Source organism: Anas acuta, chromosome 1 (genome assembly GCF_963932015.1).
Source record: "Anas acuta chromosome 1, bAnaAcu1.1, whole genome shotgun sequence".
Taxonomy (NCBI): domain Eukaryota; kingdom Metazoa; phylum Chordata; class Aves; order Anseriformes; family Anatidae; genus Anas; species Anas acuta.
This window is the reverse complement of record NC_088979.1, coordinates 144,683,548-144,708,415: the sequence shown is the minus strand read 5'-3', so window position 1 is coordinate 144,708,415 and position 24,868 is coordinate 144,683,548. Positions and strand designations below refer to the sequence as shown.

At 45.3% G+C, this 24,868-nt stretch overlaps 1 protein-coding gene across 4 annotated transcripts; it reads left to right on the top strand.

Annotated features, from left to right (window-relative positions):
- Positions 1-673: 673 nt before the first annotated feature.
- WEE2 (WEE2 oocyte meiosis inhibiting kinase) lies at positions 674-18,958 on the top strand. Of its 4 annotated transcripts, XM_068662938.1 has the most exons (17): positions 675-775; positions 1,158-1,529; positions 3,693-3,892; positions 4,751-4,799; positions 7,637-7,809; positions 8,430-8,551; positions 9,407-9,553; positions 10,283-10,384; positions 10,709-10,794; positions 11,707-11,877; positions 11,961-12,104; positions 14,352-14,387; positions 14,802-14,865; positions 15,648-15,788; positions 16,418-16,505; positions 17,338-17,426; positions 18,797-18,958. In XM_068662938.1, the coding sequence occupies exons 2-17, from the start codon at positions 1,197-1,199 to the stop codon at positions 18,838-18,840; spliced, it is 1,989 nt and encodes a 662-aa protein (XP_068519039.1). In that variant the 5' UTR covers positions 675-775; positions 1,158-1,196; the 3' UTR covers positions 18,841-18,958. The 4 variants fall into 4 exon arrangements, with proteins under 4 accessions (XP_068519032.1, XP_068519016.1, XP_068519039.1 ...); XM_068662931.1 differs by lacking the exons at positions 14,352-14,387; positions 14,802-14,865; positions 15,648-15,788; ... (1 more) ...; positions 17,338-17,426; positions 18,797-18,958 and adding an exon at positions 12,977-14,218 and having other exon boundaries at positions 674-775; positions 10,709-10,782; positions 11,961-12,103; XM_068662915.1 differs by lacking the exons at positions 14,352-14,387; positions 14,802-14,865; positions 15,648-15,788; ... (1 more) ...; positions 17,338-17,426; positions 18,797-18,958 and adding an exon at positions 12,977-14,218 and having other exon boundaries at positions 674-775; positions 11,961-12,103.
- Positions 18,959-24,868: the final 5,910 nt, after the last annotated feature.

Below are 24,868 nucleotides of genomic sequence, written 5' to 3'. Positions count from 1 at the left end.
AGCCCTGGTCTCTTCTGGGCTGTGACTGCTTCCACTTTCTGCACATCCCTCCAGCAGCCCTCCTTGATGCTAAGAGAAAAGGCTTCTCCAACCTCATTCCCAGCTCAATAAAGCTCATGCTGATCCCTGTTCAAAATGCAGGCTTCATCCTGCTCCTGCTGAGCGACAGCAGACCACCTGTGTGTGCCGCTGGCATCGGCACGGCCAGTGTCCCCCTCCTCTATGGGCACATACGTGACACCTCGAGATGGGAACCCACAGTGAGCCCCACATATGGTCCCCTCACGAAGTCTAGCACATTATAACTTAGGCTATGAACCTCCCAGTGCAGGCGGTAATGCTTTCCAAATTAACACACGTCTAAACGCAGGAAGCCCAAATTCAGACCTAAGCGGGTCCGTCCCCATCAGACTGATCGTTTATGTAAGCTGAGCCCACGGAGACTGCATCCCCCGTGGGATTAACACGAAGCAGCCTGGCTGTCAGCAAACATCACCTCCCCGCAGGGCCGGCAAGCCGGAGGAGGGAAGAGCGTGCAGAAGCAAGGGGATGACTCAGAGGGAGCCCCGGCTCCCTGCAGAGCTGGCTGCAGACCCACAGCAGATCCAGACCCACAGCAGCCCCCCAGCCACCAGCAGCCATACACAGGTGCTGCCGAGCTCCAGCTGCTTCCCATTAGCAATGGGGCAGGAGTAAGGTGGTTATAAATGCGCAGGAGGAGGGTTCCCTGTAAGGTGTCTGGTAACAGCTTAGGGATCCCTCTGCTTTTACAGCTGTAGGTGGAGTGGGGTCTCCTTTTTCTGCTTGAGGAATTTGAGAGGGAAAAGGATGGGGGAGGGCTGTCGTGCTTTGCTCTGTAGGGTTTGGTAGCTCAATCTCTGTGATGGCAGTAGTTGATGAAGTGCTGGTGGGTGGAGAACTTCCCTTGGAAGCTCACTGGGAAAGGTAGAGAGTTCTGGGTTTTATTTGATTTGCACTATCAAAGTGGAAGTCAAAGCTGTTGTCCTATGAATGATAGCTGAAAGGATTTATAGTTAGGAGTTCTGGGACGATCCTTAATCAATGCAATTAAATGTTAGTTGTGTGTGCCCTAAGGGAGGGGGCAGTTATTCTGCTTGTGTAAATAACGCTGCCTTCTTCTCCCTCTAACCAAACAGGCCAGGATCAGCTCTATCTGTTCCATTTTGTATGGTGAAATGGATGACTGGGACAGCAGTGATGATTTCATTCAGAAGCTGGATTTCTCCAGTTGTGGTGAAGAGGGTGAAGACAGAAGCATACACGAGGAGGATGCCCTGGCCTTGAGCCCTCTCAGGAGCTGTGACTCCCAGAAGTGGCAAGGGGACAGCCCTCTCCCTGCAACCCCTCACAGGAAGCTCGGTGAGATTTTCTTGAGCAGGACGAAAGCCTGGGTGAGTCCTACCCTGAAGTCTCCTGTGGGTGTGACCAGGAGCCATGGCAATGCTGAGACACCGCTGCACATCACCTGGAAGAAGCTGCGGCTCTGTGACACCCCGTACACTCCCAAGGTAATGTCACCCACCTCTGTGTCTGGGCAATCAGGGTCTGTGGCATCCCTGGGGTGCTGCTGTGTGTGTGTGATGTGGGGAGTCTGTTGCTAGCTCTGTGGAAAACACGTTTTTACTGCTAATGATTGTTGGCCTCCTTCTCTTCTGTTAGAAACATGGACCGCAGGCTCCTTAGTTAAGGAGTGATTATTCTGCAAGTGTGAATAGAAACCTGTGTGTGGGAGCAGGTGTTTTGACTCTTTCCAAGCTGTTGTTGAAACTACTTAACTGGTATTAGTTCAGCCAGACTTTTTTTCTTAAAAAAAAAAAAAAAAGCAGCCATGTGCCTTGGCTGCCCATGCTCTGCTTGGGGCACTGGACATCTGTATCACCTGTAGGAAGCATGTGCTGTGCTCCCAGCGGGACAAATGCGCCTCTTTGAGGTGCTCATCACCCCCAGGGGGAGCTTGGAGGCAGGCAGCTGCCCACACTGCGTGCTCTGTTCAGCTCATTTTTGGATGAAAGTGGGTTTTTTCTTCAAAGAGCACGTTGGGAGTGATGTTGCTGCTGGGGTTTACTTTGTCTAGTGAGGCTGGAAGGCTTCCAACCAGCTCGCTGTTCATTGATGTTGCTTCTCTCTTAGCGTGTAACTGAGCTGTTCGGTGATTTTGGGGAAGGCAGGAGTTTGTTCTCAGGGCAACAAATCAATGTGTGCTTGTGGAAGAAGACTTAGCCCATCTTCCTCTGCATTGTTCTTCTAAGATGTCGTTTATCTACTTATCTGGCTTGTTGGGAGAATGGTCTCAGCCCCCTCTTTTCTGTGAAGCTTCTTGTATAGAACATAATACAGGTGATCCTGCCTTCTGTAAGCGCAAGTGTGGGCTAGAAGCCAGCTTCTCTGCCCCTAAATATCTCTTGTTGTGTGTGCTGGCTTCTAGCATTCAAGTCTTATGATGAAATGGAGCTCTTCCAGGCCTCACAAGTAAGGATTTGTACTTCTTGCTTCTATCAAAGGGCTTCTGTTTCTGTTCCCTCCAGAAATGTGGCTTTGTGGAGAGAAGGGCGGCCCTACGGCCACACATGGCCAACTACATGGCCATAGGTGCTGAGGAGTGTCCTGCCCCTCTCCAGGGGCAGTGGCTGTAAAGGGCCTCACTCCACTTTTTCTGGCAAGCTGCAGTAGACAGGCTCTAGAGGCCTCAATCTTCCTGTGAGGGTGGCTGGGAGCACTGATTGTGGAACACTTTGAGGTGGGAGAAAGTATGAGCAGAGTCTCACTGCATGCAGATGAGCTCTGGGGTTTCCTCTAAGGCAGAGCAGGCAGACAACTACAAGCTGCGTCCATACCCCATCCTTGAACAAATTGCTGCAGCTAGTTGTGGCAGCTGCCTTGCTTACCCTGTGTTAGCAGCTGCTCTCAGGTGATGTTACAGGAGACAAGTCTGATTATGGAGTAGAGCTCCAGTAAAGCAGATGGGAACTGCAAGCGTGCAACAGCAGGCTGCAATGGTGTTTTATATCCTTTTCTTGACTTGTGGCTAGACCGGAACATATCCACAAGCCTACAGAGCTTCTTGGTTCCTGGGTAAATTGGGATGGACTTAAAGCCCTTTCTAAGGGCTTTCTCTAAGAAAAAAGTGTATTAAAAGTGGACCTTACGCTGCCACCCTGAAGCTGAAACAAGTTGAATGCAAACTGAAAAGCTAGACTTCTTTTTCAAAAAAAGCTGGTAGTAACTGAAGGGTTCAAATCAGAAGGGAACTCAGGTCATGTCCCACTTCATCTTCCTGACAAACCTGTCCTGACCAAACTGATGCAACAGTCCAGGTTTGATGAAATTGGTCTTGTGTTAATGCAACCATGGTGCAAGTTCTGTGGCTGTGTAGGTGGGGAAGATGAACAGCTGGTTCCTCTTGAGGACTGAGCTTGTAGAAGTGTCTTTGCAGCCCTCACCCGAGACAGCAGGGAACAGAGAGAGGGCTTGGTGAAGATCGTAGCATTTTGTGGAAGAAGAAGAAAACTGTCAGGGCTAAGTCAAGCATGCAGAGCTCTAGAGATTTCCCTGCCTTGAGGAAGGGAGCTGAGTTCTCCTTCATTTGCAGGATGGCAGTGGTTTTATTCTGACATGACAGCAACCAAACACATTTTGTTGGCTCATCTACTGTTTTTCTCCCCTCAATACAGAGCCTGTTATCAAAGACAGCTTTCCCTTCGTCTGGGTCAAAGGTCCCACCCAAAGGCTTCCGACATCTGAGATTTACTCCTGGCGCTGACTCAGATGACTCCACCCAATCTTCTCTTGTCAATATCAATCCCTTTACACCAGAGTCATACCGGCAAATGCTCTTTCTTCCTAACGGCAAGCGGAAAGTCAGAGGAGACATGTAAGTGAACTGTTCTTAAATAACAGGTGGGAAAGAGTCTGTTTGAAGGAGATAAGTAATGAAGGAAACATCCAGTACCCGGACTTATTTGCTAATGATGAATCATCCACTTCAGTAGTGTTCACTGATGAAAAACAAACCTCACCAGACATGAGGGTAATAGAACAAATATGAGTAAAACCAGTAGTTTCACTTGTTCAGAAATGTAAGCGGGGGCTAAACAGCTCACCTCAATGGTTTGGATTCAGAAGAAAACTGCAACTCTCTCCTGACCATGGGTGGGGTGGAGTTAGGTTGGTTTATGCCCATGTCTGGGACTTGGAAGATGTACATGTTTGGATGTAATATAGATTGTTAAGGTGGGAACTTGACATCATTGACTGCAAAAGCTCTGGCCCAAATCTGGTTTGAGATAGCCAACACGCAAGCTTAGTCAAATCCCCGTGCACTACAATGGTGTTTCTTTCATAGTCCCAGCTGCAACAGGACAAAGGCTTCCCCCTGCCCCCTTGAAAGCACATCAGCGCAATTTTCTCCATCACTAGGAGCTTGTTGTGCAAGGCCATTTTCCATGTAGCTTCACCAGAAATAAGGTAGCCAGCAGAATGGTGCTTTGGATGATGCTTCTGTGTCCTGTGGATGTTACAGAAATTGATTTATGCAAGATTTTTTTTAACTGAGAGTTTCTAGCCTGAGTCTACAGTCTTTCAGGCTTCACCTAGAGCCTCACTGCATATTAATCCTTTACAAAATACATATGTAGGATGGGGTTTGATTGTTCTGTGAAATGTTTTCATGTCAAATCTTGGTTGTTGGGCTGAAGTGACGCATCTTGACTTTCCTGAACTTCCATTACAGGAGGAATCCTGATCCAAGAAGCCAGTTAAAACAGGATCTACAGACCAAGGTGAGTGCCTCTGCATAATCTCCCACAGAGAGCATAAGATGCTAGCAAAGGTTTGGTGCTTGATGAAATTTATTCAGCTGTTAGAGTTTAAATCATGGCATTGTGATAGAAGATAGGTACCTCTGATAGAATAATTCCAAGCTGGATGTGTGATGTTAACATTTGAGGCTGCAAACTTGGAAATAATTGTGAAAGGAAACTTGTGATAAAGCAGATCTGAAACTTTGACAAGTGATCCTAAGACTCATCTATTTTGGTCAGTAGGGCATTCTGGGAACTATAATAACTTGGGCTCCTTGCCTTTGGGAGAAAGTAATTACTGTGTTGCTATATTACTGAATTACTGTAAATAATGAGAGTACCTTTGTGGTTTGAAGAAGCGGGTGTATTACCATAGCTATGAACAAGTGTACTGAGCATTCTCGGATGTAAAGGTAGCATGGCTTCTATATCACAAATAATATATGTACCTGTACCACAAACACACAGACTTGAGCTGAATGGCTCTGGTGTGGATCAGTATCAAGGTCTGAGCTTCAATTGCAGTAGTCACACTAGCAAACCTCTGAAATGAGGCAGCAAATTCCTTATTCACCTTGAGTAGGCAAATGTCTTTTGCTGTAGCTCTTATCAGGTGAGCTAAGACAGAACTTCTGATGTTTGAATACCATGAAGAGTATGTTCTAGTTAGCTGCTGTGTGCAACTACTGTGTGAAGAAAGCTGAGGTACAGAAAAAAGGGACTCATCTAGAGAAAAGTGATAGTGTCAGTAAATGCAGAGCTACCTACATCCATGGACCTGTGTACTTTGCTATAGCAAGTATGGAAAACAAGTTTTTGCTGGCTGAAAATCCCACTCTGACCAGTGCACAAATGAGGCCAGCTGTGAATGGGTGTTAATCTGGCTCTACGCTGAAGCTTTGCTGGCAGTGCTGGAGAAAGAGCTCGGTGTACCCTTGCTGGGCCTCTCCCTGCTGCTGCCCTTTGCTCTGCTCCTGCTGGTCTTTGGTGTGGTGGGAGAGCTGTGCAAAGGGCCCTGGGCTTCCCCTTGCTCCCTGCCCTGAGCTGGGCAAGAAAGCTGGGGTGTCTGTGCTTCTCTGGGTCCACGGTAAGATCCCACTAGGGTTTGCTTAGCAACAGATCAGCAGATACTGCCTTGAAATGCAGAACCAAACTGTCCTGCTGTTGCTTGTGCTTTGCTGACCAACCTCTGTGGCAGGCTGTGTTGGCCTGGCTGCATGGGGCGGGAACAAGGTCTTGTGTGACCCCAGCCATGCTGGCAGAGCTGGGTCCAGTTGCCCTTCCTTTCCCATTTTATCTGGGGGAAAAGCAGATGGGTGGCTTCTGGATCACATCTGTATTCAGGTGTGACAAAAAGCTCACTTTTCCTGAGCAGCACCTCTAAGTAAACATCTTTTGTGCAGGTAGGTGGAATTGTTTGTTTTAACTGTTAAATATTTAGGCTTACTGGAAGAATAATGGTACCCTCTAGCAGAGAAAACTGGTACTGCAGAAAAATCACTGCAGCAGATTTATTATGCAGCTGTAGTTCTATCATGCAACATCTGGGGCTACCACAATTGCTGTGTTCTGTAGATGGAAGCCTCAAATAACTTACTGAAATATTACTCTACTTCAATGATTATGATGAGCATGTTACAGGTATAAAACTACCAGGAGTTGTATTTATTTCCTGAGTTAAGATAGTGTAATATACAGTTGCCTTATAAAGATGGCCTGTTGTGAAGAGTTACTTTCTTATGGGCCCCATCTGACTGGCTGTAGGAACCAACTCTTTACCTCTTTGCTTTAAGGTCACGTCAGTCTAGCAGCAATCACAGCAGTGGCTTATCTGGAAAGCAGTCTAACGTGAACCCCTATCCCTGTAAGGGACACAGATGATAAAGAAAAAACACGTAGCCCATTCTCTCTTGTTCACTTCATGCTCCACTGCTTATCTTTTCTTCTTTACTTACCTCCCCTGCCAGTAGACATGACTCTACGTGCAGTACCAGCATTCTCTATTTCCCTGGGGACTATTACTGTAGCAATAATGTTCCAGCTGCTCTGCAGGCTTTCAGCCCTTTGTGGAAAAGTGGCTCCCGGTGAGGAAATAGCTGGAAATACAAATACTGAGACCTGATGATATGCAGTTAGTCACAGCTGGTGCATCAAGCCTGATGAGAGCCTGGACTGATGCAGAATGCCCTTGCTGCAGGCACTCTTGACTACAAAGTAAAGCAGCTCTTATGTTACTGGGGCTGCGTTAAGCTAAGGCACCAAGCTTCTCCTGAGCACAGGGTAGTCATACCTCTTATTGAAACCCAAGCTCTGGGCATGAGTCTGGCTAATTCAGCAACACTGGATGTCCACCTATCAAGGCTGGTAACAGGTCTTCAAGTTTGCAGTACGTGGGCTAAAGACAAGCACTTTGTTCCCCACTGTTTTTCCCTGCTTGACACCATCAGCTATGGGTCAAAGAACTGGGCAGAGCTGCCAAAAGAAGAGATGATGGCAATAACCCAATGGTGTTTAGGTGTATGCAGCCAACTAGACTGCTTCCCTGCTCCTTAGCTGTGATTTCTAACTATGGCTAGCAGGTCATGATATAAAAATAAAACAAAAAATCTTGGCAAAGTCAGGTCAAGGTGGCCAGGAAGAGTGCAACCTCTTTAAGTGGAAGGACTAGAAGTGTATCTGCATGCATGTGTAGAATCCAGAATGGGAGAGGGAGTAAGATGGTTGCTCTGTAAATGCCACACATCTCTAAAAACATGGCAAGTGTTACCTGACTTCCAGCTCATACTGCTGTCTCTGCTGTTTTTATGACCTTCTAGAGATGTCCTCTGAAGGAGAGCAATATGGTTTCCCGCTACAAGAAGGAATTTCTGGAGCTGGAAAGGATTGGTGTGGGAGAATTTGGCTCTGTCTACAAGTGCATCAAGCGCCTTGATGGATGCGTTTATGCCATCAAACGCTCCAAGAGGCCTCTGGCAGGATCCTCGGATGAGTGAGTGTGCTAGCTAGAAACTGTTGGCTGAAATGATGGACGTGTTTTTGGGAGGTGTGATGGAGAAGGAGGCAATGTAGACCTAAAGGTATCTGAGAAGTGTGGTAGGAGCAAAAGCTGGCTGCTGTCACTATGAAGTGGGAAGGTGGAGAAAGTTACTGCTTTAGGTCTGTGAGCATGAATGTCAGAAGTATCCCCAGGCATTATAAAGCAACATGGCAACTTACCAAGCTCCTCAGATTCATACAGCCAGCCTGTCTTTAAAATAACTGTTAAACAGCTCGTCTGTGGCATTGCCCTGCCCTGCTGTGCAGCCTTTCTGCATCTGTATTGACCAGGCAGTTGTCCTGCATGTTGATGTGCTGAAGTGATGGCTTCAAAGGTTACTCTTCAATAAAAGACTCATTCAGTATTTTTGACAGCTACTCAACCAGTTCGAGGTGTTTCTGAATGTCTCTTTTAAGGACTGCATTTTGCTTCAGTAGTAGAGAGCTAGTCAGTTTGCCAAAACCCAAGGGAAAGTCCAAAATACCTCTGCTTTCCCTCTCCCAAGACAGGCTACAACCCGAGCAGCCCCTGATGCCCTGTCCCCAATACTTTTTCTGTGTGTGCTTCTCTAGGCAGCTGGCGTTGCGTGAGGTTTATGCTCACGCTGTCCTTGGACACCACCCCCATGTTGTGCGCTACTACTCAGCGTGGGCAGAAGACGATCACATGATTATCCAAAACGAGCATTGTAATGGTAAGAGCAGTGCTATTGAAGGCTGAGGTGTTGGGATAGGTGTACTTAAGATGAGTATCTTACGGTTTTCTTGGCTAGGAGAAAGGCCTCATCAGCTGCAGAGGAATGGAGTTAAATAATGGGGTGAACTGCCCACTGGTGCTGCAGGCAGGGTGGTATGCTCATTCAGGTTTGCCATATGGTTTGTTCAGAGACACTGGAGAAAGCACCTCTGACTACTAAAGGAGCTGTGAAATGTGGTGTGTAGTTCTCCTTGTTTATCTGGTATTGCAGTCTGGCAGCTGTGATAACCGGTGATAGCAGTTTAGAGTAATAACTCTAAATCTGGTGGAGGTAACCATGAAACATGGGGATCAGTGATGTATTTTTGTTCTAGTGAATGAACATTTGAGACTACAGGAGAAGTGGTGAAAAGAAAACTGATGGAGAGTGAGGCAATGACATTTGCTAGTCCTGTGAAATAGCCAAGCTGCCTTAATGGAGACCCACAGAATTTCCCTGCTTTGTCAGATGTTGCATTCCTTAAACTACCACTAGTGGATATGTGATTAATTTCATTGCTCCACTCTTCACATCCTGCTTTATGCCTGTAAAGATAAAAGTAATGAACCTTTCCCCTGTAGACTTGCAGCAGCAGCATCGCTCCTGGGTCAGCCCTTCTGGTGCTGTAGGTAGAACTGCAGTTGCTTAGTGCCTGGCAGGCAGCAGGGTGCTCCAAGGCAATGGGAAGGCTGGTGCCAAGCGGCGATATCCAGGTCTGGTCAGGGTTGTCACTAGTAAGCCTGCAAGTGCTCTGGTCCATAACTTATATTCTAAACACGCTGCTCCATAAAGTCTTTGACTCTTTTCTCCTAGGTGGAAGTCTCCAAGATGCACTGTTGGAAAATGCAAAACGTGGACAGTATTTCCTTGAAGCAGAGCTGAAGGAAATCTTGTTACAGGTCTCCATGGGGCTGAAATACATCCACAACTCTGGCCTTGTACACCTGGATATCAAACCTAGTAAGTGTAGCCCTCTCCCCCTGCCCTGTGAGTGCTGCTGGCTGGATGCATTACAGTGCTTTGAAGGAAAGAGTATCTTGCCCTAGAAAGTGAATGTCTTCTGATTTTCCAAGCTTTCCACTGCTGTGGCTCTAGAACAGAACCTTCTCTGATAGTTGGCAGACTTAAAGTCTTATGATCCTCATAATCCTGGTTCATAGGAGTCACTTTCCTACTGGTGGAGCGAGTAGGATTGCTAAAGAAGACAGGGACTTCATTATTTGCTGCAGTTTTGTTGCACAGTGCTCAACCTTTGTGAGAGCTGCAGTGAGAAGTGAATATTTCTTCTGTAGTTACCCAGAGGGATGAAGTTCCTGTAAAACATAGTAACAAGCTTTCTTCTCTGTGCAGCTGAGGATGGACATATACACAGCAACATTTCCTTCGCAGTTGCACAGTTACATCCTTAACAGAAGGATCTCCTTTTGTGTGCTGAAATCATGCTCCCAGCTTGTGGAGCAAAGGGAGGGGCAGAGAAGTTGATTACGCTGGGATATTTTATGTATAAGATACAACTGTCTTGTCAGTTGTATTGCTGAATATGTAAGCTGGGCAGAAAGCACATGCATAATTTCTCTGGCTGCAAAGCTTAGCTAGCTTGACAGGTGGGATTTCTATGGAGTTGTCAGACTGCTGACTGCTGCAGTCAGGTTGCTCAAATAATAGTTGCTAAACTTCACTGTCTTGCAGGCAATATCTTCATCTGTCACAAGCTGGCAGTTGAAGGCCATGCTGGGCAGGAAGAGAGCGACAGCGAAGATGAATTCTCCTCTGGTGTGATGTATAAGATCGGTAGGCTTTTTGCTTACTTTACAACTGACTTAAATTTAGGGCTGCCCATTACTGCTTGATATTGCTATGTCTTAGTTGTTGAAGGGATTTACATAACAGAACTGATAGCATCATCCTAAATACCTCTTGTACTTACCAGAATTAATTCCTCTGCACTGACAAGCATTAGAAAACTTGTTGGCGTGTTTCCAAACCCAGAATCCTGTGTAGAAGCAGGCTTGTTCTTATTCTGTTTCTGATCATTCTGTTGGTGCTCTTAAAAATCTGGCTTTTATTGGAGATTTACTTCTGTCTGCTCTATTGGTCACTTTTTTTTTGTTTTAGGTGACCTTGGCCATGTGACATCAATAACAAATCCCCAAGTGGAGGAAGGGGACAGACGTTTTTTGGCCAATGAGGTATTGCAAGAGGTAAAGTTGCTGGTGGGAGAACAGGGTGGTGAGCAGGTGGAGAGATCAACCATAGTAAAACCATTATTCTGGCATGTTTCTTGTCTTATCTCCTCTTTCCTGTGCCAGGTCTGTCTGTGAAATCAGTGAAGCTAACAATTGAAATAGTACAGGCTTGGATATTGTCCTAACGTGCTTCAGAAGCAACTTGAGATTATTGCAACTATTTTACCTGCAATGAGTAAAGGGGACAAAAACTTTAAGTCCCCTTCATGTTACATATCTAGAGGACATAAAACTGTTGTACATCACTGAGTAATATATGCATCTAGGCAAATGCTTTGTACAACAAACACCAATTAAGAACAAACACCAGTTAGGTAGTAGAGAGGTAGGAGGCACAGCTGAGGAATGATGCAAGTCCTCTTAAACCTGTAGTATTTTTGTCACTCTGGCCAGTGAGCAAAAAGGGAATCTGTATTTAACAACCATGTTGGACGTGTTAATCAGCTCAGGTATTTAAGTGATGTTATTCTTCCTGTGCTGCAAGTGGATTTAGGAACTGTTAGGTCAATATATCACATGCGGTCTTTTGGTTTGAGCTAGGTATGCCTGGCTTATGGCCTTGTGGTAAGGGCAGGTGGCACCTATTTGTTAGGTGTTTGTCCCCTAGACTTGCTCTGGTGATTCTAGTGTGGGCTGCAAGCTCCTCATGAGTGGGTGAAATCTAATGTGCTGCTAACAATTAGCCAACAATACTACAAAACTCAATATTACTGGCTGAAGTTCTTATCCTAAAGAGGAGAAAACTAACTGGGTCAGTGGAGGCAGTATCATATACTTGTTTAGCTGCTGCTTTTTGAGGTGATAGCCCAACACTTCTGAGTATAACAAGATATTTTCTTTGTATAACACTTCATCTTCTCTCTGCAGCAATACTGCCATTTGCCAAAGGCAGACATCTTTGCTCTGTCACTCACGATAGCTCTAGCAGCAGGTGCAGGACCACTGCCTCACAACGGGGCCATGTGGCACCACATCCGCAAAGGGAATGTCCCATCGATCCCTCAGAAGCTTCCCGATGGCTTTCTTGAACTCCTCAAGGTGAGTAAGTAGCCTAACAGGATAAGGATTTTTCCAGTACGCATGCAAGGGAGTTCTAAACCCTGAACTCCTTTGCCTTCTAGCTCATGATCCATCCTGACCCAGCGGAAAGACCTTCTGCCACAGCTCTTACGAAGCACCCAGTTCTCCGTCCTTCTCTTGAAAAAACTGTGCAGCTTCAGAAGCAGCTGAATGTGGAGAAGTGTAAGACTGCCATGCTGGAAAGGTAGGGCTTGTGTGGGCACGAGGGAGAGAAGACAGGTCTGATCACCAGGCTTGAATGTAGGGAGGCAATGCTGGGAGACCCAGCATGCAGGAACACTCAGTTAAAGGGCCTGGAGCTGGAAGGGCTGTGAGGCTGTAGCTAGGGACTTGCAGTGCCAAGGCAGCTGTGGTTCACTTCTGGCTTTGAAACACTGGCTGAACTAGAGCAGTGAACTTGCACACTTACTGCAAGCATGAGTGATGGAAAACACTGATACCATGTGCTGCCAGATAAGAAAAGTCTACTGAACAGACAGTGGTCTTGCACAGCAAGATGAGAAAAATGCAAGGTGGTGGTGGACATCCTCCTTCCCCATGCTCCCTTGCTGCTGTTGTAGGCAGTGATGTTTTCAGGTGCTTAGATAGTCACACCACCATATGATAGTCATAATATAATAATGTAATACTCAGCTGGGGAATAGGTTTTCAGTGTAGACAAAAGAGTACGTGTTATGGGAGAGCAGCAAGCATCAGGGAAGGAAAGCAGTGGAGGAGAAGCAAATGCCTTTTTTAGGTACCTGCTGCTTGGAGTGACACTGATTCTAACAATACAAATACTGAAACAATGTGGAGGGGGAAGATTGAGGTAGGGATTCTTCATACCGGTGCTGGTCTGTGTGTTTCATGACCTGAGGCATGGACTACTTAAACCTTTAAAGTCGATCCAGTCAGGAACAGAAACTGGAGAAACCTGTAGTATTTTCCGTGCAAACCTGGTGCCAAAAGTAACCAGCAGTACTGCAGTAACCCTCCTGTGCAAAATTGTTCACAGATGATGGGGATTCATATATAATGTAGTTCTCTTCCTTTCCTCTTTTTTGTCTCTTCCCTGCAGGGAATTAAAAGCAGCACGCCTTGCCCAGAGCCTCATGAAGGACCAGCCCTTAAGTGCCAAGCTACCAGAGTCTGAAACCTCTTCTAAGCAGAACAGCAAGCGCCTGGTGGGAGGGAAGAACTGCCGATCATTTAGCTTTACTTTGGGTTACTGAATTTCTGTGTTGTCCAAGAAAATTCTGGCTGCTGAATGGCCCTGTGAAAGCAGAGGGTCTGCCCAGACCAACACCCACATATTAGCTCTCCCTGTTGTGTTTTTTTTGTTTCCCTCATTAGCTATGATGAGATGCTGGCTGAGGAAAGGAAAGAATGACTAGCTCAGAAGTATAAGATGTGATTTCAAGTGTATTTTCCTCAGCCTTACCTGTTTAATTTCTTGTGTAACTGGTCTTGCTCTAGACTAAGAATATTTACCCATACAAAGGGAAGGATGGCATTTTTTTCTGCTTCCCTTTGTTTAGACCCCACTGATGATGTTTTATTGTGTTTCTGTGGTCTTAACGCTTTGGCCACTTTTTGAAGGAAATCTGGTTGTGTGAGGAGTACAGCATCACTGAGGGGTGTGAGAATAATATTTTTAACTACATGTCAGGAGGTAGACCTATTGCATCATGGTCCTGATGGACTTTAGATGAATTTGGAGCAGTGTTTCACTGAGGGAGATAAAGAGTGAAGGAAGTGCTTTTGGTTAAGGGGGCTTCGCTTGAGGAAGCTGAAGGAAACTTCCCCTCCCTTAACTCTCAGCATGAAATTATGGAGCTGAAGTGGATAAGCTTTAGCAGAAGGGTTCCTGAAGCCTGGTGTGGATTATGCTGATTGGAAAGGACTTCTTGCTTCAAGCGGGGAGGGGATGGCTTCAGTGTGTCCTGGCAGGTGGATCTGTGGCACTATTTCCATGCAGGTATCTCCCACATGGAGCCATGGCCTGCCTGGGCCATCCAGCTGGCTGCCTTAGAAAGCATTTAGGCCTTGTCAGTCCTGTTTCTTTTGGAGTTGCCTTTGTGAAATGTGTGATAAATCTCATTCCCCCTGCTAAATGTAGCTTCCTGAGTTCCTGCCGGTTGCCGTGTGGCTGTGACACCCGGTGTCCGTGGAGTTGTGCTGTGAGGGAGAGCGAGAAGCGATGGCTCCGTCACTACCCGTTTGTGCTCAAGCGCTGGCACAGCCGCGCCTTTTAACCTCCTACCCCCTTTCAAACCTCGAAATGTGCAAATAAAGATTTTTAACGCTTATTTTTACTTCAGACCGAGTGGCTATCTTGATTTATTCCTGCGATTTTTGACTCTTTTCGGCGGGCGGGGGGTGGCGCTGCGGCTCCCCCCGGCTCCTTTCCGCTTCCGGGCGCGGCCGGGCCCGCTGCTCCCCGGCCTCCTCCCGCGGGCGGCGGCATGCTGCGACCGGCCCCATGGCGGGTATGGGGCGAAAAAGGGGAAAAAAGGGGCTGTGCTCAGGGACAGCGGGCCCTGGCCCTTGGTATTCCGCGATCTGCGGCTGTGGAGTGTCCGGGGAGGGCTGCGCTGGGCGTGGGACCGCCGCGGGTTGTGTGCGTGCGGGTCAGGGGGGCGTGCAACAAGGCGGCGGGTTTCTGAGCTTCGTGTTCTTCCTAGGCGGCTGTCAGGCTCCAGCTTGACAAAATAGCCTTTAAATTAACAAAACAGGCCTTGAATAATCCTCCCGGCTCCGTTTGGTGGAGCTGAGCTCTTCCCCCAGCCCCCGTGCCTCGCTGGGAAGGAATGGGATTGCAAAAATCTCTGTAGGGGCTCAGGAAATGCGGTGTGGTGGGTGTGATTTGTGTCGTGGAGGCTGATATCTGTCTGTTCCTGCAGGTGTTCCGCCAGTTTGTAAGGCATGAGTCTGATACGGTTGTTGGCTCCTTGGTCCTGGAAAGATGTAAGTAGCTGCTGTGTGGCGAGGTGGGTGTGCTGCTGTGCTTCCCAGCACCTGCCTCTCCGTGCATTGTGTGCTTGTTGCCTGGATTTCCATGTGCCTGCAGCGCTTGTCTGGGTGCTGCTGCTGCCACACTGGGTGTAGGCTTCAGAGTTTGCCTTCCAGTTCACATGTTCACCTTGTAAGAGTGGTGCTCCCCCATCTCCTCCAGGTTTTTGCCTTCAACGAGAAGGAATAACCTGTGTCCATCCAGATCTGTGTTAAAAATGTTGACCCTGTAATTCAGAGGATGTGGTGTAATGCAATGTTCTTGAAAATAGATAATTTTCATTACAAAAAGAGCAATGATATACTATGGTCTTATGATAGTTAAATAAAAATCAAGATATTTTTAAATTAATAGTCTTAAGTCATGTATGGGTGTGTATGTGAAAAAGATGACCAGAAAGAAATAAAAACCATCTTTCTAAATGAGGTTATTCAGCAGTGATAACAATAATGAAGTAAAAATAGTAACTATTGCATGGCCTGGTTAGCCAGAAGTGACAAAAGCTGGAAAAATGGTCAGAAATTGCAGAAAGTGATTGTTTAGTGATTGTTTTGTTCCTTGGTGAAAGCTCATGATTTATAAGTTGCTGAGATCAGAAGGATCATAATTCACTTGTGTAAACCTCTTTGAAATCCTTGATCTCTTCCTAGTACTGAAAATGATTATTGAGTCTTCAGGATTCTTGTCCCATACTCAGTAGTGCATCTCCTCTTGCATTTACTCTCTTGTGTTTCAGCCATGAATCGTGTTCAGTTACTTGGTCGCGTTGGACAGGACCCAATCATGAGGCAAGTGGATGGAAAAAACCCTGTCACCATATTTTCTCTTGCAACCAATGAGATGTGGCGAACAGGAGAAAACGAGGAAGCCCAGGGAGGTGAGTTTGCACTGAGCAACCTGCTTCTGCCCTGTTTTGTGGTCATGTTTGCATATTCAGTAGCACCATGTTTTGCCTTCAGGCTGCTCTGTAAGTTTCTGAGGTGCAGAGAAGTTCCTCATGGGTCAGTAAGGATGTTTGTATGTCCCGGACTCATCCTCAACAGCATGTACTGAATAGGGGTTTGCTTGTTGACCCTCCTCTGGAGGAAGGGAAAGAGCACTGACTTGGCAGTTCTGCCTTGTTGGGGTTGCCAGAGGTGCAGCAGCTTCTGTACTCTCTATTCCAAGAGGGGGAAAAAAAACAATGATATATTTACTCTATTATTCTGCCATCAGTCTGTAGCTACAGTTGTTTGTTTTTTTTTTTTCCTCTAATTTTGTCTGATGTGGAGTCTGTAAGGGGCAAAAAAGTCTTGTAGTACGAGCATTGGCTTACAGGGAAACTGATCTCTTGGTTTGAACTGTGCTCCTGCGCTTTTGTTTGGACACAGATGGGTGGAACATCAGATACTAGTGTACTTCTGCTTCTTAAATCACTTTTCATAATTTGAGAACATCTTGAAACTAATTTCTGCGGCTTGCCTGAAAAAGAGGATGTGGCATCTGACTTATTTTTATGTACCTTAGGTGATATCAGTCAGAAGACAACATGGCACAGGATCTCAGTCTTCAGACCAGGCCTCAGGGATGTTACGTATCAGTATGTGAAGAAAGGGTAAGTGAACGTGCTTGAGGATATAAAGCCTTCATAATTAGTTGATATAAGAATTCATAGAATCACCAAATTATTTAGGTTGGAAAGGACCCTTAAGATCATCAAGTCCAGCTGTCACGTAACACTGCCAATACCACCACTAAACCATGTCCCTAAGTGCCACGTCCACACGTCTCTTAAATACCTCTGGGGGTGGCAACCTGACCGCTTCCCTGGGCAGCCTGCTGCAATGTCTAACCACCCTCTTCTGTGAAGAACTTCTTCCTCATAGTCTAAACCTCCCCTGGTGCACCTTGAGATTGTTTCCTCACATCCTGTCACTTGTCATCTGAGAAAAGAAACCAACACCCACCTCATTGCAGCCTCCTTTCAGGTAGTTGTACAGAGCGATGAGGTCTCCCCTCAGGCTTTTCTTCTCCAAACTAAACAGTCCCAGCTCCCTCAGCCACTCCTCGTAACTTTTGTTTCCTACTCCCTTCACCAGCTTTGTTGCTCTTCCCTGAACACATTCCAGAACCTGATGTACTTCTTGTAGTGAGGGGCTCACAACTGAGCACAGTACTCAAGGTGCAGTCTCACCGGTGCCACATACAGGGGGACAATCACTTCCCTAGTTCTGTGGACCACGCTATTCCTGATAGAAGCCAGGATGCTACAGACATTCATGGCCAGTTCTGGTGACCAGGAGCTGTACTAAGATAGAAGTGCCTTACAATAAGCTAACAAACGTGCTACACACAAGTGATGAAAAAGCCTATGGATTCAGAATCAAATGTGAAGGAGAAAAGAGTGGTACAGTTTTCTGACCAGAACCAAATTCTTGACTTTTCAGTTCTCGACTCTACGTTGAAGGGAAATTAGACTACGGTGAATACACAGACAAAAACAACGTGAGGCGGCAGGCAACAACAATTGTTGCAGGTAAGGAACAGCGCACCAAAGTCCACTTTGTATCTTTAAAATGGAGAGGGATGGGGTGGAGGACCTATGAAATAGGGCTTAGTCTGTCTTCATCCTCAGAATGCATAGTTGGGGAGTCTTGAGAGAATGAAGGGGCTCTCTTCAGTTTCCAGTGTGTGCCACTAGATGTCCTCTGGCACTGTGTGTGAAGAGACAAAGTGAGAGGTTCTGGTTGCAGACTATTGCATAGTTTGGTCACACAAACCAGTTGGTGCAGCAGGCAGATACTGCGTGTTCTAAGAATGTTGGCATGTAGTGCTGCACGTCAGGCAGATTCTTCTAGCCAAAGCAGAGTTCATTCAGTACTTTTTTCTTAAGTTTGGCCAGAAATTTTTACTTCCTCCAAGATAGGCTTCACCAACTTTAAGGACCCTTGTTTGTGAAAGATTTTTTATGGAGAGATAATTTAATGGAGAACTTAAAAAGACCTCAGTCTCGTAGCCAGTAGTGGTAAGAAGAGCACAGAATGGACAGAATAGTGTTGTCCCTTGAGTAAACACAGTGAGGAATAGAACTGGGAAACTGAACTGTCTTTAAATAGCATGAGGATAGCCAAGAACGACTTGGTCCTACTCCTTTACTGTGGGTAGAGCAACTGTCTCGTGGCTTTTGAAGAAGGGCGGAAATAACTGGGTAGTAAAGCGAACACTTCTGTTATACAGTTATATCTTAAAAAAAAATAGAGGAGCAAAAGAAAAAAATATTCTGGATGTTTATACAGTTCAACCTCCTTAAAACGACAGCAATCAAACTTTCACATGAGCAGTTGCAGCTAGCAGTGCTATTGGTTGCTGTTTATAAGTAGCTGGAGGAGAGAAGCAAATCCTTTTTTTGTTGTTGTTTTAAATTGGTGTTTTCCCTAATGATTTCTTGTTAGTGTTCAAAATCCCTAGTCTCAAGATGCTGCAGAAACTGAGGCTTGATGAAATACTAATACTGTAAATAATGATGAAATAATAATACTATAGTCCCATGAGCTGATTATGTGATAGTGCATAATGAAAATGAGAAAATAAAAACAAAGTAAGCTGTTACTGATAGAGATCATAGTTAAAGAATTAAAATGTTATTTTGAAATGTTTTTGATATCTTTGTTCAGCAACTGTTCATCACGTTTAACATACTTGTTTCATAGCCTGTGGTCCTCTTGAATTCCCAGCCTTCTGGGGAGATAAAACTGGAACCCTGTATTGGACAGTTCTGTGAAATGTTCTGTTCTGAAATACATGTCTTTGCAGCTTGTTTTTACAGTAATAGGTTGTCTTTGTGGATATGCAGGCGTGCAACAGGGCAAAATAATCCTGAAGTATAAATTCTCTATTTCTTTTCAGATAACGTAATTTTTCTGAGCGATAATGTGAAAGAAAAGGTGTGAGGTCATTAGTGCTTGGACTGAGGCCATTTCATTCCTTGTGCATCACAGTGCTTCATAATTCTGTAATCATGTATATTGCTGTAGTTTCTTTAAAAAATAAATAACGTTTGATACCCATTATGTGTGTGCTTTGTTTTGTTTTCCTGTGTGTTTTCTCTCTTCATCATCATCTCTACTTTGGACCTTTTTTTTCCTTAAAGGAAAGGATAACCTAGGAAACTATATTAATTACTGAGCTGATGAATATATAAGTTGAAATCACCTCTCTTAATCTTCACTTTCAAACCTTATATCCTTATCTGCCTTAATTGTTCTTCTGTCCTGGAGGAGAAGCACCTTCTGTGCGTTTGATTCTGATCCTGTGTCGATTCTAGCATCTGATCAAATCAGATGTTGTCTTTCACCAATGCCTGCTTTGGTCACGGGCTTAGGTCTTCATTATTATGGCCTTTGACATACTATGTCCCTATGGTATCGTATTCCCAACCTAGTACAGTGTTAGGGTGCTATGTCTGCCATTTGCCATCGGGAGGAGCTGGCAGAACGACTGCCTTGTCCCTCCCTTTAGGGGTGCCACCGGTGCTGTGAAAAACATTGCCGAACCTGGGTTCTCTGTTGCTGGGGGAGTGGTGGTTATTGTGCTTTGATTTTAAGTATCAGACTGAACATTATTAGTGTTTTTATTTAAAAATAAATAAATATGCAAGCTAAAAGATTCCCACTGTAACAGTAAGACGTGAACAGGGAAAGGAAAATGTAGGGGGTGACTATTTCCTGCCTTCAAAGCTAGTGGGATTTGCTATTTCATCTCTCTTTGATTCCAATACAAAGCATGCTTATGTGTAATTTTTTCAGCTCTTCCCCCTATAGAATGGTCTCACGTTCCTCTTTATGAGCACTGGCAGTACTACCAAAAACTTTCATTTTGGCATTTACTTCTGGGTGGAGTTACTGCTTCAGCTAGTATCCTGGTCCCCATTGCTGGCATGCGGAGGTGTTAGATGTGCTGGAAGTGCGTAGTTCACTGTGCTATCCACACGGGAATGTGGTATCTTTTAAAATAGAAAGTTCAGATTTGAATTCCAATAGCTACTCTTTGTTAGATCTGAGTCTGTTGGGAGGCTCTGATCTGCACTGAGGGGGGAAGTGTCTCTTCTCTTAGTGCAGTTATCTGTATGAGGAGTATGTCAGGCTTTCAGAGGCAGAAAAGAGCAAAGATTTCGTGGTTAGACCTTCAGTGTGCATTAAAACATAGCTGTCCCAAGGCTGAACCTGGCAATTCCCACTCCTTGCTGGCTCCTCCATCTCTATATGAAGTTGGTTCAACATAACACACTGCTGTTATTTTGGTGTGATCCCATGTTGCTCTCCCTGCTTCAAGTCAGGCCAGCAGAAATACAGTCACGCAGGAATGTGATACTCATTTCACCCTCAGCTGATTTATTACAGAAAAGCACGCAAGGTGAGGGGCAAATCTTCACGACTGAGAGATGTATGCAAGGTCAGCACTTAAGTATCAGTATTAAAATCAAACAACTCTTCTGCGTTTGTTCTTTCTTTCTGAAGGAAGTGCTGGACAGAAAGTCCAAGTCCTTGTGGGGTAAGGTAAACCCCTAATAACACAGACCTTCAGGTGGTTCCAGGGGTGGCAGGTAATAAGCTCCTCCAAGGGTGCTTGTGTGACTTGATAACAGGTTTCCGTAGCGCACAGTACTTTCTGAGAAGGGTGACTAATAGCAGGGTTGACTACGGATGCTGGAGTAGAAAGTGGCATTGTTGTTTTCTTCCTGATCACTGGCGAGAAGAATGTGAACTGCCACGGGGTTATTGTGGTGGTGCACTTGTACAGTGATAATCCAAACACAGTTTGTGTTTGGTCCATGCAGAAGTTTCCTGGTAGCTGAAAGCTGAGCTTTCTCCTAAGATATTTTTTTTTCATAGCTAGGAGGCCTGGAGTGAATGTACTAAGCCTGTTCATTAAGTTTTTTGCCTCCTTATTTACACCCTGCCATGACAGTAGAGCTCAACGCTGCTTCTGACTGCCTGCTTTGGAGCTTGGGAGCTGGCTTTGTGCTCTGAAGTCAGAGTACTGAGGTGGCAGTAATGGTTGCCTTCACTGCTGCACCTGCAACTCTTGGTGAGTGCCAAAGGGCTCATCCTAGTCTCTGCCCATGGCACAGGATGGGGATGGAGCTGAGCAAACACAAGGTATACGACTGGGTGCCAACAAAAAAAATATTTGCTCAAGAGCTTCAACTTTTCTTGCTTTTCCAGTTGTTCTACTTAAAGTCGCTGATAATTTTTTAAAGATTGCTGTGTTATACCTGCTACAAAGACAACACACATCTACAGTGAGAATGCAGTGTTTGAGAGGCCACACACTGTTGTTTACCATTATTCTGCGTTAAGGTAGATTTTCCTTTGAGACACTACTAGCAATAGACAGAGCAAAAGCAACTGGTGGCAAATGTTGTGCGTTCAACTCCACCTTTCAGCTACTGGGTGAAGTTAATGTATAAGTGAGTAATGTGGCTTACGAGAAAATAAGGTGTGAAATCAACGTTCATCTAGCAGATGGGTCTTTTTTTTTATGGCTAGTTACTTCTTCTGTGAGGAAATGTTAGAGTGGAGTGGTATCTACCAAGTTAAATACAATGATACCTTGTTTATAGCTGGGCAATATTTTTCTGTGCTGTCCCTCGGTGAATGGCATTCAGCTCTTGATTGTCCCTGATAACCTCTTGTGTAAACTGGATCAGGAAAGCCCTGTTTGCTTGCAACAGCTGGGGCATTTAGATATGTTTGACCTTCACAAGGAATTTATTTTATGTACTTATTCAGGTAGATTGGAAGAGATAAAAAAAAAAAAAAAAACAACAGATCTCTTTTACGTATTTGGAGTATTTCTTAAGAGAGCTGAGACAGAGCTCCTTGGGTCAGTGAGGAACCTCAGTGCCACTCAGTTATTTCTGTCAGTGTAGTGCAAGGTGTAGGAAACCCTCTTCTGTGCTCATTTCAGTGGCTGTTTTGCTCTGGTTTAAGGGAAATACCGCAGGCATTGTGCCCGTTAAGAGCTTTCAAAATGTCAGACAGCAAAGAACATATTTAATGGAAGTGTGACGTGCATTTGATAATGTAGATACAATCCCCACCCACCCACAACGTACATGGTACCTTGAGGGCTGCTTCGTGAAGCAGGACTGGATGTCTTTGGCTGAACCAACTTCTCTTGCTTCTTGTTCAGGACTCAGTTTCTGAGGACAGGATAAGAACACAATTAAACGTGACTGAGGGCCTGGACTAGTACAGAATTACTAGAGTTTTTTTTTTTTTTTTTTTTTTTTTTTACCGAGTACCTGCCTTGACGTCTGTCACAGCCCCAAAAGGTGTGACTGGTGTCTTGTATGAAGGGGTGGGTGTTTAGGTCCTGTCCCAGTGCTGCTGTGAAGGCTGGCGTTGCCTGTGGGAGCCTGGTAAAAGCTCATGCAGAAAGATCTTGAATTGCAAAGGCAGGAAAGCTGAATTAGTGCTTTGAGAAGTCCCTAGGTAGAGGAGGGAGGAATATTCTGGTAAAGGGATCTTGTGTTTCTGTCAGTGTACCTATTATGTGGTTTCAGCAGTGGGCTGTCTCCAGTACTGGCAATCCCACATCTTTCACAAGTATTCATGTCAGGAAAAAAAATATAATGCCAGGATTGTGGGAAGAAAACTTCGCTATTCTCAAGCACACCTATTTTTAACTGAAATTTCTGTGGTGGGAGCATTTTTGCAAATAGTTGAGCATGTCTGTATGTACAAACTAAAACTTGGTGGCTGTTCTGACCAGGTCTTGTCCTGTTTGCCCTTGGGGATGGTGAGCTTCTTCACATGGCAGATCTCATTTACACAATAAATTCCCTTTGTTAGTGCGTTATCAGTTGCTGGCTAGTGTAAGTGATGTGTTTGCAGATGATAAATATGCAAAGAAATCACTTTTTATGGGATTTCTACCAAGACATCCACTTGTGGGAAACGTGTGTTGGTGTGTGTAAAATTTTTTTCTTCTGCTGGTTGCTTTGTCTCTCACCTAAAAAAAATAAATAAATAATAATAAAAAAAATCAGCTTGTTACCATACTTTGCAATTTCAGCACAATCTCCAGAAAACACTGTGATTAGAAGTTGTTAGCCTGGTCTTTCTCTGTGTCATTCTTAGTCCTGAAATTTGGGCCCTGTGCTCTTTAAGAGGTGCTAATTTTGCTGAAGAAACTCACTTTTTCTACATATGGCCATTTTCTGTGGTTTTTAAGGGGTGCGATTTTTCATTTGTAGCTGTTTTAAAAAAAAGCACAGGGATGTTATCCTTTTATAGGTTAGGCTCTGTTGCTATTTGTCCTTTTCTTGCTGGTTGACTTTTCAAACTCACCTGAACAAAATGGCTTTAGAAAATGGATGGTTATCTTGATCCTGGTTGTCACAAGTCAGAAAAATGTCACTTGTAAATATTTAATGAGCCTTTGTGCAACTGACCCGATCAAGAACTGGGTAACGATGCAGTCACTGGAGTGACTTCTGTAACCCGGATCTGCAAGGAAAAGAGAGCACCTTTCCTTTGCCAGGCTTTCTGAGACTTAACTTACAGGCTTGTATTGTTGCCAGCTTTTTTTTTCTTTGATATTTAAAGTAAGTCATGTTTGTTTGGAGCTCTACCTTCTTACCAGCCACCTCCTTCTCAGCTGGCTTGGTTTTGTGTGTGGCTTTTCAGTGTGGGTTTTCTGCTCCTTGCAGGCAGGCAACAGAAGAGTGAGTAAAAGAAAGTTGAGCTCTCCCCTCTTCGCCTCAGCTGCATCTCTGCACGCAATAAAACCCCACCTTTTCTCTTCTTGTAGCTTGACGGTCTGGTTTTCTATTGTCCCCGTGTTGGAGGGTGGGTTTGAACACAGTTCAGAAGACTGTGGTGAGGAAATGGTCTTACGTAAAAGGAGAGGCTGAAATGCTCACAGAATTAGCTGAACTGGAATTTAAAACTGCTGCTAAATCTGCCCGAAGAGGAAAATTATGAAACACGGAAAAACAGCCTTGATTTTCAGCATGCTAGTAGCTGTTGAAATACACTGTTTAAAATCCTCCAAGCAGTATGGGAAAAGTTAGGAGGAGAGTTGTGTCTGTGTAATGTTCTTGATGTTTCTGTGGTGCTGTCTTTCCAGTGTGTGTGTTTCTGGTGTAGAGTCAGTTTGTGACCAGTAATGCACAAGGCATTGGAGTGCTGTCCCGTGTGTTGATTAATTAATATCCTCTGGACAGGATTACTTTTCCTTCACGTTCATCCTGATTCCCTGTACGTGCTGCCAATTTTTAGCAGAAACTTTCTAATACACATTTATTTTCCCTGAGAATAACTGGTTCTGCAGCACAAAAACTTCAGTGTGGTCTATGTTGCTTGCCCCACTGCAGGGCCAATTGGTCACGGTTCATTATGAAGTCCCAGGGAGTTGTTTTAGAAACTCTCAAGCTCAAATGAGATGTAGCCTTCAATACTAATACCAGTGTAGTGGCAGGCACAGGACACCTGGTTACCAATGTCTGGTTATTAATTACCGATGTCATGTTTTAGATTAATGTGCAGCCCCACAAATGGATAGAAAATGGTACTAATGGTACAAATGGTACTAAAATATTTCTGTGGCCAAAAGAAAATCTTCCGTAGTGTTTATGAGGACTTGGCAGCACTCGACACAGCTGTTGTTAAACTTTTGTATTAATCTTTCACTGTTTGGTCACGTCAGAGGAGGATTAACGAACCCCCTCGGGCCGGCCCTGCCCCTCACACCGCCCCCGCCACTTTGTTTTCCTCAGGGGCTCCCCCCCCCCGCTCCCCTCAGCCGGGGGGCGGGCTTCCGCGCGGCGGCCGCAGTCTTGTCGCTGCCCCATTGGCTGTCTGTCCCGTCGCTCAAGCCGCCCCCTCCTCTCCATTGGCCGAGCGGCGCCGCGGGGGGGCGACCCTCCGCTCCCACGCCGCGCCCTGCGGGTCCCCGCCCGCATTCCGCAGC

Coding starts and splice junctions, on each gene's coding strand:
- WEE2 (XM_068662938.1), top strand. CDS start 1,197: ATGGATGACTGGGACAGCAGTGATGATTTCATTCAGAAGCTGGATTTC. Junction 8,552..9,406: donor CCAAAACGAGCATTGTAATG/GTAAGAGCAGTG, acceptor CTTTTCTCCTAG/GTGGAAGTCTCCAAGATGCA. Junction 10,795..11,706: donor CCAATGAGGTATTGCAAGAG/GTAAAGTTGCTG, acceptor TTCTCTCTGCAG/CAATACTGCCATTTGCCAAA.